The 14,850-nt window shown below is 35.7% G+C and overlaps 1 protein-coding gene across 1 annotated transcript in view; it reads right to left on the bottom strand.

Annotated features, from left to right (window-relative positions):
• Positions 1-14,850, bottom strand: part of Piezo2 (piezo type mechanosensitive ion channel component 2) — a 395,532-nt gene that overhangs the window by 91,220 nt on the left and 289,462 nt on the right. Inside the window, exons 14-17 of the mRNA XM_070029632.1 lie at positions 11,660-11,783; positions 8,761-9,047; positions 6,896-7,044; positions 4,632-4,805 (exon numbers count right to left, since the gene is read on the bottom strand). Coding sequence (XP_069885733.1) covers positions 4,632-4,805; positions 6,896-7,044; positions 8,761-9,047; positions 11,660-11,783 — 734 coding nt within the window. The remainder of the gene's footprint in view (positions 1-4,631; positions 4,806-6,895; positions 7,045-8,760; positions 9,048-11,659; positions 11,784-14,850) is intronic.

Genomic DNA, 14,850 nt, shown 5'->3' with positions numbered 1-14,850 from the left:
CACATTCCAGTGCCATCTTTGCACATTCTATGGTCTGCAGACAAATGATGAAAGCTACTGAATACAAAAATATTCTTCTTCTAGTCTGGGTTGATCTTGCAACTAGAGATTTACTTGAAATTTTGATGTTTGTAAACCACATATTGTTGTGATTATTTTTTGTTTCAGTCACAAAATGTCTACCAAACGTCAACTAAGGGGTAAGGTTGAGGGGTCAGTGACTTGTGAACATTATAGGACATCCAGGCCTGAGGAGCTTATGCCTCTAGCAAGGGAGATGAGCCAAGCAGGCAGTGGAGATTTGAAAGGCAGAGTATTGGGACAGCCACAGTGACCAACTGCCATGGGAATTCAGATAAAGGGCAGATGACTTTTAGCATGTGTGTGTGTGGAGGAGGTGGTTCTTAAGCTGAGCTCTTAAGTACATGTATAAGAATGAGACGGACTCTCAGGTAAGCCTTGAACTGCTTCTACCACAAGATAATAAAGTAAATGGGGTATAAGTTCGGACTGAGAGCAACTGCTGAGCACCAGCTGAAGACCCTCAGCAACCTCCACAACCACTTGGCAGTACCATTCGGTGTAACACCAAATGGCTTAGATTGCAGAATACATCCATGAGCATACCTGGAAGCCACTCTCCACTACCTGATGATATATTTTTCACTTATAAAGCAGGAAAGAGTTTAACATACCAAGAAACATTTTCAAGCAAGGAAGAAAACATCAAAATACCCACCTATTTATTATTAGATACACACGGCCATTGACTTTGGCATGGCTGAGAGGTTAGACAGAAGCACAAGGAGGCAATGGGAGACAGGAGGGAGAGAGAAAGAAGACTGTTAGAGACAGTGACATAGGCTATATCTTAGGCTTCCTATCACCAGTTGTGTTGTCATCCACACCGGTTGTGCAGCTCAGAAAGAATGTAGGCAGCAAGAATTTATAGAAACAGGAAATCAGACACATGCAGGAAAAATACTCTAAGATAATGTACCTCTCTTTTCTTTTTTCTCCAACATATTCCAAAGATATTCATCCCCCTAGTTTTCTAGTAATTTTTATTTTTATTTAATATTTTTTACTAGCAAGTAGTTGTACAAAAACGTTTCAATATAACATATCAGTTTGTGAGTACAATACCTCTTGTTATCCCTTTTGTTATTTTCCCTCATCTCTCTAAACTCCATCTATCCCCTCAATTTACCTAATTACATTTTCACATATGTACATTAAACACTATCACTGCATTTGCCCACCCTTCTTCTCTCCATTTGTCTATCTCCCTCCCCTTGACCTTATTCCTTTGACACTTGTTCCAGTTTTTTGATATTCATTTGGTTAAACTATAAGTTAATAGTTATACCAAAGTTATCCCCCGGCATACACCATGCTCTAGTTAACATGTTTGTATAAATATGACCTTTTATATATTTACATATTTAGATCTATCTTCCATAGATGAGAGAAAACATGCACCCTATTCTTCTACCTGCCAGTTCACACTAAACAATAGCAATATTTAAATTCTTTAATGGAATTTTATGAAAGATAACTATGGTGAACATGGTTTCTTTCAGATCTTCAAAAACTGAAGTTGGAGAAAGAGGTTGTTTTGTTTCTAGATTTATAATAATATTTTCTAATGAATAATTGATAAAGAATTTTAATAAGATTATTACTAATTTACATTTAAAATAGGCATATTATTATGTAGGATAAACTATTATCAATATAGAAAATCATATACCTGAGATTGCCTTAGAATTATAATAGTTTCTTCTTATGTATCTCATAGAACATTTTCTTAATACTAACTTTACATACAAAAGTGGCACTTGTCTATATTATATGTATGAACATATACACATACATACACAGTGAGCAGACAGGAGGAGACCAGTTGGTTACTGACAGAAACAATAATGTGACAATTTAATAACTAATTTCAGATTTGTGGGATTTATTTATTTTGTAAAGTATCAAAAGGAGGTGAGCACAGGAAAAGCAAAGTAAGGCAGTCTGTTCCAACTTGGAAAATGTCTTTTTCTTTGTTATTTTCATTTTAATTCAGCCACTGATTAAGACTAAGACTAAAACATACTGTGATGTAAAAAATTATTAGTTAAAATACTATAATAAGAAGAGTTGCTAAAAGGTGGGACATAAATTTTATGCTTAAAGTTTATGTTTGAGGACTTCTCCATCAAAATTTTGCAGGAAATCTCAAATAAGATAGCATGTGTGAATTTTTTAATTTCTCCAAGGTTCAAAGAAGCTGTTTTTCTACAGATCTGAAAATGGAATCACATGTGCTTAAATTCTTTTCAGATAGCTGAGTTTATGCATTTCCATCTCATCTCTAAATTTTCTTGTAAATATCACTGTTAGAGAGTGATCCTGGCTAAGTCACCACAGAGAGCAGAGGAGAAATCAACCTCAAATCACCCCAGGTTCTTCAGGTCTGTTCTCTTTTTGCCTGTCCTGCAGGAGGGTAAGTGCCATAAAGCAGGAAACAGACAGCATTTACCTTCATGTGGGACAACTCTCCTTACCCAGAATCTGCATAATTGGACAGGGCAGGGCAAGGCAGGGCAGAGCAGGAAAGACTTAAAGGCAATTCTGGTACAAGTTCAGCTCTTATATGCCCACTGTGTCCATAACCTGTGATATCTTTAGACTGGTAAAAATCTTAGCTAAGCTTATCCTAAAATATTTATAGACTTTTCTGGATAAATTATGGCCTGTATCTGTATTTGATGAATGAAGGCAATAAAAAGCCCCTGCATACTGGAAAATCTTTGAAAGAGAAGAAAATTCATGTGGAAAAGAAGGAAAAGATTTGGGAGGAAAAATATTTTTTAAAGGTTTTATTAGTAATGATCAATAATTACATGTCTCACAAACATAAATATGTTCTGCCAATTAAAAATATTTTTGGGTGATGCTGAGGTCTGAACTCAGGGCTTTGAACTTTCAGGGAGCGCAACTATACCATTTGAGCCATATCTCCAGCTCCTAAAGTATTTTCCTTGATTATTGGATATGATATCTGAAAAATGCTGGCAGTTATAGTTAAAGCATATATATGATTAGAGTTGTACAACATATTAAGCTTACCCACAGGTATCAAAGTAACGTTAAAATGATCAAATAATAATAGTACTAGTCTTCATAAACTCAACCTTAAGGCAATTTTCCTTACCAGCAAGTACAAATTTTTAACAAAAACTTTATTTTTCCCAATGTCTGATTATCTCTAACAGTGAATGGAGTAAATGTATGGGAGTCTGACCATCAGCCCCATCCATACATGGGTAAGATGGCTAAGAAAACATCTAACAGTTCTATTGGTTGATGGTCAGTTGGAGCATACTCAGAATGAAAACTAAGTATGACATTAAAACAAATACAGAAGCAAATCTGTAATATCACAAAATATTTTTCATCATCAAATAGCAGTGTTTCAGTTACCTATAATTTTAGTTCTTCTTGGAACAGAACATTGAAAGTTTAGTATTTCCTAAAATGAGAATAAAATCATACTTCATGTTGTATTCATGTGATCAATTTTTTTCTTTGAAGACAAATAATTAAATTTCCATCTGTGTCTTCATACTATTCTCAGAATAGACTTTTGCTCTCTTAGTTGTATATAGCAAATATTTTCCTAAGAACTGAATCACAGACAAGTATGGGGCAGAAAAAAATTGCTTAGCCTTAATCAGAAGAATGATTATAATTTTCCTGTGATAGCAACAAGGATTTGTGATAACCCATTGTAGTTTCATAAACACAGAGAAGACATATCCTGTCTATTACTTTTAAATAATTTATATTTATTTATGAAGAGAAAGCCAACAGTAATCACTTAAAAGAAGACATTGTCTTTATTTCCTCTTCTTAAAGACTTTTATTGTTGCTAGTAGACTGCAGTTTTTCTGCTTTTTGGCTAAGGTTAACCCTTTCTAAAAATTTAAAATCATCTTTTGGAATATTCTTCTGGTGATTTCTTTATAGGTGATTAGCATAACAGAAAACTCACTCCTGAATCATGTGAATGTCCTAGAAGTATATAACCAGCCTACACATAAAATATGTACCACCAAATGGGGTGTTGGTGGTTCATGATCTAAGGATTGTGGTTCCAAGCCAGCATAGGCAGAAAAGTCCATGAGACTCCTACCTCTAATTAACCAGCAAAGAACTGGAAGTGGAGGTATGACTCAAATGGTAGTGACAGCCTTGAGCAAAAAATGTTAAGAGAGAAGTCAAGGCTCTGAGTTCAAGCTGCAGTACTAGCATGCATATACGTGCACACTTGTGTATGTTTGTGTGTATATACACAATCATCATCAATGATTTTTAGAATCATAATCACAGCTATTGTGAATCTGCTCACATGATTAGACAGCACTTTACATGAATCAGCTATAATTCACTACCAACTACTTCAGAAAGTGTCATGGAATAGTCTGTATTCTCTCTCTTTCTCTCTTTCTTTCTCTCCATTACCCCCCACCCCACCTATGAACTGAACACTGGATCCATAAAAACTGTCAACCAGAGGTAGAGTATCAAAGCTGACTTCCTGATGACAATAGTTAAGGATTTCCTCATTTGCTCACCTGTAGATGGTGTTGTCTTCTTTGCTGGGGATGGCCTTGAGGTCTGTGAGTTCCAGAAAGCGGTCATGGAAATAGTGAAGGTGTAAAATGCACACCAGCAGGAAGGAGGTTGGGATGAATATGCGAGTGAATAATTCAGCCACAGTAAACTGCTTTAAGCCAAGATCCTCAAGCCTGTTGTAAACAAGACAAAAAGCAAGAAGCTTTCTTGGGCAATGCAGGCCACCATAGTTATTCAAGGACATCAGCTGTGCTCTCTCATTGGCCTTCCCACTCTCGGTATCCTTCTCTTCCACAATCATGCTTTAGCTTTTAGTTTCACAAATTCAAGTCACCTACTTTTACAATGGACATAAACAACCTTGACATTGCCAAATTCAATGGCAATTTTTCTATCTATCCTCTAGTCCCTGAAATAACCCTGGTTAAGATATTTCTACACATTCCTGGTTTTCTTTTCTGTTACCATGGTCTCATTTCTTTCTTTTTCTCCCTCTCTTCTTTTCTTTTCTTGCTTGCTTTATTTCTTGCTTTCTCCCTCTCTCATTCTTTCTTTACTTCTTTCTGTACCTCTAGACACTGAAATATCCCAAGGACTCACTTTGGAGTTACTTCTATACTTGTATTTTTTTTTTTCCTGGTGCTCTCAGTATATCCTGTGGATTTATCTGACATCCTAATGCCCAAGACTCAAATGTCCATTTATAGCACAGAATTTTCCTGTGAACTCTCATCCACAAATTTCTAATGAAAACTGGCTGTTCTACATTGATTTCATACTTAGTGTTCTTGGTCTTCCTTTTTTCCTTAGTAAGGCTATTCTTTATATTCCCATCTCTATTCTGATTTTCTCTGCATCAATAAATACAACCATCTACCCTGTCAAAGTTAGGAAATCAGAAGTGTCCATAATTCTTTCTTTACCTTCTTAACATATTCCTCTGCATTTGTTTTAACATGCTGAAACCACCCAGTGCTGTCATCTACCTTTGCCCCTATCTAGTCAGATAGAGTTGCCATTATTTCTCATAGGACTATAACTGTGGTGTGAGATGCAGTCTTATTTCTATTTATCACACCTCATGTTTTCTCAACTAGTCAGCGTATCTTTAATCCTTGAAAATGTCCAAATGAAACTTTCTTCTTCATCTCTTTCTTTCCTTTCCTCTCAACAGGCATACACTTGCTTCAATTCTTCATATGTACCAGGCCAAATTCAGTCTTATCGCAGAAAAGATGAATTCTCTATTTGCTCTGCCAGTAGTGAGTGCTCTTCTGTCCCCCAATCCCCAACCCCCACACTTTTCCTAAGACAGTTGTTTCTTATCCTTCAAGGAGAGTTTAAAGGATACCTGCTTAAAAGACAATTGGAGCCACAATTTGTAGTTTCCCCCATTGCTCCATCAGCCTGCAATTTCCTTCACAGACTGACCACAATTTGAAATAAACTTGCATACAATAAGTGGGTGGTAGACCTCATAAGACTTAAGATTTTCTTGTTTCCTGTTGTAACTCCAGGATAAGTATTCAATAAAATTTGTAAATAAACATGGCAGATTTGTTTGTTTAGCTACATGGCATTTTTTTCTTTTTGTTCTTTCTGTCAGTGAGTACCAGTACTGGGGCTTGAACTCAAGTGCTGCCCCTTGAACTCAGATGCTGCCCCTTAGCTTTTCTGTTCTTTTCTCCTTAATACATTAGCACCCAACTTCCAGTGCTGGCCAGAATTCCAAAGTAATTTCAGATGTTTACAGGAGCAAATTAGAAAAGGAGAAAGCATCATCCATTAACCATACAGGGCATGCTGTCTCCATACCCTAAGACTCTCTGTACCTGTATGAATGGCTTTCTCTTTGTCTCTAAGTTCACTTTCAGTCTAAGACTGGAAACATGAAGAAGAAAAGGCTGAATACATGAATTACAAGTCTTTGAGCTGAAAAATGGAGTTGCATATGAAAGGCAGAAGCTGGATGCAATATTAAGCAGGTATGCTTCCTATGGAACTGACAATAAAAATTAACATTTTCTTGAAATAGGGCTGATAAAATTTAGTCAGCCAATATTCATGTAGTAGCTACTACATTTTAAGCTTTAAAAGAAGAAACACAAGGAAAAGTGAGTTCTAAATCCTGCTATCCTGGTATCTATAATCCCCAAACCATTCTGTTATTCTAGAATCCATATAAGTATTGTAACCATATATATACTCAGACCATTTAATGGCTTGGCTTCTTCTCATTCCATAATGCACTAACATCACTTACTTTTCTTTTTTCAATCCTGTCATATTTTGCCACAGGCCTGGGAAGTTTTCAAATTGATATGTGTATATAAAGATAAGCACCAGCATAGTGTAGATAACCACTGACATCCAAAAATATTTTAGGATTTTTCTCCACCATTCATAGTGCACCTGAGAATCACAATTAAAAAACAAAGGAGACAAAAACGTTATTGGAAAACATAATATATTTACTCTATTTAACTAAAACAAGTGATTCCATAGAAAAGTGCTGGAAAATAGTCTGATTTTTAGTTCTTTAAGGTTTTCATCTTTAGATGGGTGGATCTGGGTTAGAATCACAGTACTATTAGCTATTGTGAACAGTTGCTAAACAACTTCACTTCAGTTTTCTCCTCCATAAGCAGATCATTTGCAGAGTTGTTATGAGGACACTAAAGCAGGGTGCAGGTGGCTCGTGCCTTTAATCCTAACTACTTTCCTGAGTAGCTGAGATCTGAGGATCAAGCTTCGAAGCCAGCCTCAGGCAGTAAAGTCTTGTGAGACACTGAGATTCTTATCTCCAATTAACTATCAAAAAGCCAGAAGTGGAGCTTTTGCTCAGTGGTAGAGTGCCAAACTGGCTTGGGCAATAAAGCTAAGGGACATTGCCCAGGCCCTGAGTTCAATCCCCAGTTTGAGCACAAATGTACACTAAGGTGATGGTTAGAAGGTTCCTAGCATGTTATCTCATCTCTAGGAGGAACTGAGCGAACGATGTTATCGTGGTTGTTACTGCTCAAAGGAAACTGCATCAGTTCTGAAATTCAATATGGGGTTTTATTAATAAAAACATGAAACCATCATACAGGAGGCTCTCCTTATTATAAGCTGTGGCTAATCATTAGAGAAGTTTAGCATGTATTTTAAAAAAGTATTTAAAATCTGGGTGTCAAAGGCTCACACCTGTAATCCTACTCAAGAGGCTGAGATCTAAGGGTCATAGTTCAAAGCCAGCCCAGGCAGGAAAATCCATGAGACTCTTATCTCCAAACCCAAAAGCTGTAAATACAGCTGTGGCTCAAATGACAGAGCATTAGTTTTGAGTGATAAGGCCAAGGGACAAAGCCTAGACCATGAGTTCAAGCACCAGTACTTGCATACACATATTAAAATAATTTTTCAAGATCATTATTGATTTTTGAGAACTTTTATGTCTACATGCAATATACTCTGGTTTATTGTCATTGCTTTATTTGGTTTGTTAACTGCCTGCAGGAACATTTTATTGTTACAATTATTTCTATCATTGGAGTCCCTCTAAATCCGTTATAACTGAGTGTGCGGAGAAGCCAATTCATTTTAGTAAAGAAATACTTTTTACAAATTTTAGTAAAGAAAATACTTAAGCACTTGTATTATACATGCATACAAATATGCACACACATGCACACACACACACACACACACACATACACATATATATATATACAACCCCACACACATGCACACGTATTAATAATTTTCTGATGTCAAGACTTGAAATAATAGCTAAATAGGGAATCCTCTACTATTTGAGATGATCATAACATCTCTTTAAATGTATTATTATATATTCAAAAACTAAAATCGAGTTATATAGACTTCTTTTTTTAAATCAAGGCTTTTATTGACAAATTAATGAACTTTTTCTGATTTTCTAAGAATCTAAAAGTTTAAAGTTGAGAACATGTTGACAGTCATCTCCCATTTTAGGATTCTGAAGACATAATGCTTGAATTTTATTAATCATTTTCTACAATATGTTCATAGAATTGTATCCCCTTAAAAACATTGGCAACAAAAGTTCATTTACATTCCTGGAAGATAGATAGGAAAATAAAAAACTGGAGACCAATCTTTACCTACCTGGTACAAGGCCACACAGAACAGGAAAAGCACCATGTAGATGATTTTGTACATTACTATTTTACCCTCGAAGCTGACAAAGAAGAACATGCCACCACAGACGTAGATCCAATACTTGATGAACATGGCTATAACCAGATTGCCCAGCACCTTCATGATGTCCTGGTCATCTTCTTCTTCTTCCTCTTCCTCCTCTCTCTTTTTCTCTTGCTTCTCTTCTTTTATTTCCTCATCTTCTTCCTTCTCTCTGGGTTCTCCTTCCACTTGTATATCTTGAAGTTCTTCATCTTAAAAACAGAAAACAGTGACATTAAACCCAACGAGTTATCTGACTATATATCATACTTTGGCTGCATAATATATATGGGACACAAAAGCATATATTTTATGAGTGAGTATATAATTTAGAGGATTTTGGACTACTCTAAAAAACAAGGCATAGAATTCCATTGTATAAGGAAATGAAAGGACTTGGAAAAAATCATACTAATAAAGTAAGCCAGACCCAAAGAAACATAGGTCCCATGGTTTACCTTATTTGTAATAATTAGTATATATCTAGAATAATCTTAACAGATGAGCAGAATAGCTCAATAGCAATGTACATATGACCATATAAGATGAAGCTATGCAAAATGAACTCCAAGACATTGACACACAAGGTTTTTATTTGTTGTTGTTGCTCTCAATGTACTATGTGACTTCTTTTATCTTTTGTGTATTTTTCCCCCTATGGTTTATCCCCTGTTGTCACTGTATTTGATTTTGGTACCCTGGGTATTGTATAAACATTTATCTGAACTAGAGAAGGGAGGGGAAAGAACAAAATGGTGAGACAAAGGACAAGGTGGGAACCTATGCAACAACAATACTCACAAGACAATATCTTGGAAATGATCTGTACAACTTGGAGGGTGGGGATTGGGAGGTGGGAAAAGGGGAGAAAATGAGGGAAGGGTTAACAATTTAGACAAGAAATGTAATCACTACCATACTTATGTAACTATAACCCCTCTGTACATCCCCTTGACAATAAAATTAAAATTATATAAAAAAAGCAGGCAAGGGCTAGGAAGGTGGCTCAGTGGTAGAGTGCTTGCCTTGCATGCATGAGGCCCTGAGTTCGATTCCTCAGTACCACATAAGCAAAAAGAAAAAAGCCGGAAGTGGTGCTGTAGCTCAAGTGGTAGAGCACTAGCCTTGAGCTGAAGAGCTGAGGGACAGCACCTAGGCCCAGAGTTCAGGCCCCACAACCGGACCCCAAAAAAACAAACAACAAAAAAAAACCAGGCAATAGTTACACTGAATTCATAGCCTTCCTGAAATGTAGCTTAAAAGAAAATAACTTTGATAATATTTTATACTAATTTCTTTATAGAACTTTTCTTAAATTTGGTATTTCCTAGATCTAGAATCTAGAAAAATAAATAACAATAATGTAAATGAAAATAACTATACCAGTTTGAAATTATCATTCTTTCATGGCCCTAAACAATCTAATTGGTACTTGACTGTAATCATCTTAATCTTAAGGCATATTTGTAAGTATCAAAAATTGTAAATACAGTTATCATTTAGTTTAAATTAGGTTTAAGAAATAATTAAAATTTAATTGCTTAAAGTATTTTTATGAGTCAGAATTAAGATATTTCATCTTGCTTTGAAAAATACTCTGGACTTAATTCCTGTGTTACCAAATCTATCTAATTTGAATAACTTATACAAAGAACTAGTAGATTCTCAGAGTAAGGGGTATGAAAATGAAGGACTAGATTATTTATCTCAAATGAACCATTCTTTACCAAAATTAACTGGCTAACTGATCTACTAAGTAGATATTCAACTTATAAAGGCAAGATTTGATTGTCCTAAATACAAATTGTTTAAATAGGGATACAGGTTGACCCATTGCAACAATGAGATGTACAAGACACTATGTCGAAAAATGAACTTTACAATTTAGGCAGAGGTGGGTGGGGAGTGTAGTTGTGGAGATGTGGAGATGAGAGGAAAGGAATTGTAGGGGAAAAACAAAGGAGGAGGCAACAATGCTTGATAAGAAATGTACTCATTACCTTGCTCATGTAATTGTAAGTCGTCTGTACAGTATTTTTACAATAAAAACTTATTGTTACTGTGTGATTTAATATATAGTTATGTTAAAAGTTTTGGTTTTATCAGGGATATTTCATTGAGCTTACTAGACAATCTTCTGAGAGCACTGACATGCTCCTGTCTAAAACAGAATGTTTCTTGACCTCATAAACAGTTTCCAATCCATGCTATAAACACTAAGCTTATCACTATTGACATGTCCAATTGATTACCTATTTATCACTAAAACCATAGAGATATTACTCAACTAACTTCCTCCCTCTTTCCCTTCCTCCTTTCCTCCCTTTCTTTTGTGGTATTATGTTTTTAGAAAAGAAGAGAATAAAAAAAAGGAAAGAACAGACTTTTAATTAAGCATATTTAAGTCAGTTCCTTAGTTCCAATTCTTACTGAAATGTCATGAGACCATCATGTGAAGCAAAGTAAGCAAAGTTCAGAAGGATAAAAGTAACATGTTTTCTTTCATATGTCCTTGAAAAGTCATTTAATTTTTCTGACTCTCAGTTGTTCAGTGGCTTCTGTTGGCATTCTGTTGGGGAATTTTGAAAGTTCCCTGTGGAGTCTCACACACTGTTAAAATCCTGGATTCTATACTAACATCAACTTTTATAAAACTTTAAAAAACTAAGATTAAAAGCTACATTATCTACTATTACTTATGGCTTCAAGTTCACAATCAATTTTCATTCAGTCTAAAGCTCAGAATTTTTCAGGTGTATTTAGGGCTATTTGTAATTCTGCTCAGCATAAAAATCTGTAGTCCAACACTCCCCATAAGACTTGCCTTTCTCTTCAAGATCCTCACTTCCAATTTTGACTTCAGACAAGAGCGCTTCCTTTTCTTGAAGAGCCTTTTGCTCTGTGAGGTGCTGTCTCAGCAGCAGCCAAAAGGTAATAGTGAAAAGAATCTGAAATCAGAGTGAGCAAAATGAGAACTCAGTACCATTTTCAGCATAAACACATCCCACAAGAAATAGTACTTTCTTTATAGGGTGATGGGAGCCTTTTAATTTTAATTTAAAATAAAATCATTGCCCCACTAGGTTCTACCAGAAAGGAACTGATTTTCAATCTTTGACACACATATGTGTGTGGTGCATGTCAAGAGCACATGTGGTAATGTGTATTGTCCCTGGAAGATGAACTAGACAATCCAAATCAATATCAGCAACTGGACTCCCTCATGATGCCTGCTTGATTTTCTCCTGATTGGGATGTCATTACCATTGGGAAAGGAGGATATGTTTCTTGTGTAACACTCCTCTTATTCTGAGGAGTTCTATAGATATAAAAACTACTTGCATTCTAGAAAATTGAAGCCTTAATTGCTTCCCCTTAACCTTCCTGCACAGAAAGAAGAGTCCTAAGTGTCTAACCTTTTGATTAACATTTCCCTAAGGGATATGGGAAAAGCTTATAATTTAGAGAGTTACATTTTGTAGGGAATGTAATATCTGCTGATAATGATATTAAAATGTAATTCATACAATTTGTTCATTTAAAAACATTCAAGAGCTAAATACAAAGAGAAAAAATTCAAGGGCTGCAAAATGTATCTTAGAGTAAAGGCACAAATGGTGCTTGGAAAACTGTATGTTCACATGCAGAAAACTGAAATTAGGTCCATATCCCTCATCTTCTACTAATATTAATTCAAAGTGGATCAAGGATCTGAAACAATGGGGGAAACAGTGGAACATTTAGGCATGAGCAGTAACTTCCTGAGTAGAACTCTTTAATAGCAAAAAAGAGCAAGGCTTGACAAATAAGATTATACCAAACTAAAAAGCCATATACAGCAAAGGAAATATTCACTGCGGTGACTCAGCTACACATCTGAAAAAGAATGAATAAGCAGAATATACAAGGAACTCAAAAAACTAATATCTCAAAGCATCAACAATACAATTAATGGCTAATGATTTGAACAAACACTTCTCAAAATATGCACATCTGGTCCATAAATGCATGAAGAAATGCTTAACATCCCTGGCAGTCAGTGAAATATAAATCAAAACGACAGTGAGCTTTCCTTATTTCAGTCGAAATGGCCATCATAAAGAATAAAAATAAAAACAGATGTTCATGAGGATCCAGGGAGAGAGGAAATCTTATAAACTTTTGGTGCAGCTGTAAACTATGCAACAAACATGGAAATCAACAGGAGGTTCCTTGGGCATTTGCCCAAATGTTTACAAACAAGACCACACTAAAGCTACCAGCACAACTATGTTTATTGCAGCATTATTTACCATAGCTAAGATATGGAACCAACCCAGATGCCCCTCAGTAGATGAATGGATCAAGAAAATGTGGTATATATACACAATGGAATTCTATGCCTCCATCAGAAAGAATGACATTGCCCCATTTGTTAGGAAATGGAAAGGCTTGGAAAAAATTACATTAAGTGAAGTAAGCCAAGCCCAAAGAAACATAGGTCCCATGGTTTCCCTTATTTGCAATATCTAGTATATGTATGAGTCAAGCAGGAAAGGTCAGATAATGTGATGTTAGGAAAATGAACCTTTAGATATGTATTTAAATGTTTTTTTTCTTTCATGCATTTGTTTCTAACTCATTTATAAGATTATTTCTTTGTTGCTTTGTATGTCCCTCCCCCACAGTATAACCCCTGCTTTCACTATATTTGATGTGGGTATAATTTGGGGAGGAGATGGGGAAAAACAAGTCGTTTAAGGATACAGGTGGACCCGATGCAACTATGAGAAGTACCAGTTGTCATGTCAAAAACAAACTTTACAACTTTGGTGCTGGGGGGGGGAAGGAGAAGGATTGGGATTGGGGGGGGAGGGGGGAGGCTGGGAAGGGATGTGAAGGGTAAACAAAGGAGGAGGCTACAATGCTTGATAAGAAATGTACTCATTATCTTGCCCATGTAATTGTAATTGTAACCCCTCTGTACAGTATGTGTACAAAAAATAAAAATTAAAATAAAAAAACTATAGAACTTGCTTAGGATCTAGTGATAGCACTCTTGGGCATTTATCTAAAGGAATGTAAGTCAAGAAATAGAGGCACATGCACACATATGTTTACTGCAGAACTATTCACAATAGCCAAACTTTAGATTCATGGACCTAGAAATTTCTCTTTCATCTATCTATCTATCTATCTATCTATCTATCTATCTATCTATCTATCTATCTATCTATCTATCTATCTGTATTATGTAAAATTATATATGATGTATACATGTATAATAAGTATATATACTAGAGTATTATTTATAATGCAATAAATATGTGTATATGAATGTATTATTATTTAGCCATAAAGAACAATACAATTATGTCATTTTCAGGGAAATAAATGGGAAGTGGGAGTTGGGAAGAAGGAGAGCGATGAAAGAGATAATGCTGATCAAGGTACATTGTATGGATGTCAAAATGAACTCCCCTTGTACAAACAATTCTATAAACATGTCCTGTTATAAACATTTATAATTCTATAAAAAAGTGCTACTAGAAACATATCAGGACCTAATAAAGTAAAGATCCAAAATGCTTGCACTTCTGAAACTTGGGCATTAAATTCTTTTTCTTTTAATTTAATTTGTAAACATACTGTACAGAGGGGTTACAATTACATGGGCAGGATAATGCGTACATTTCTTACCAAGCATTGCAGCCTCCTCCTTTGGTTTACCCTTCACATCCCTTCCCAGCCTCCCCCCTCCCCCCCAATCCCAATCCTTCTCCTTCCCCCCGCCCCCCCCCCCCACACCGACGTTGTTAAGCTTGTTTTGGACATGACAACTTGTACTTCTCATTGTTGCAACAGGTCCGCCTGTATCCTTAAACAACTGGTTTTTCCCCATATCCTTCACAAGTTATACTGACATCAAATATAGTGAAAGCAGGGGTTATACTGTGGGGGAGGGACATACAAAGCAACAAAGAGATAATCTTATAAATGCGTTAGAAACACATGCATGAAAGAAAAAAACATTAA

The sequence above is a fragment of the Dipodomys merriami genome, unplaced genomic scaffold (assembly GCF_024711535.1).
Source record: "Dipodomys merriami isolate MVZ:Mamm:240054 unplaced genomic scaffold, mDipMer1.0.p SCAF_2, whole genome shotgun sequence".
In the NCBI taxonomy this organism is placed as follows: Eukaryota; Metazoa; Chordata; class Mammalia; order Rodentia; family Heteromyidae; genus Dipodomys; species Dipodomys merriami.
This window is presented reverse-complemented; position numbering and strand designations above follow the sequence as displayed.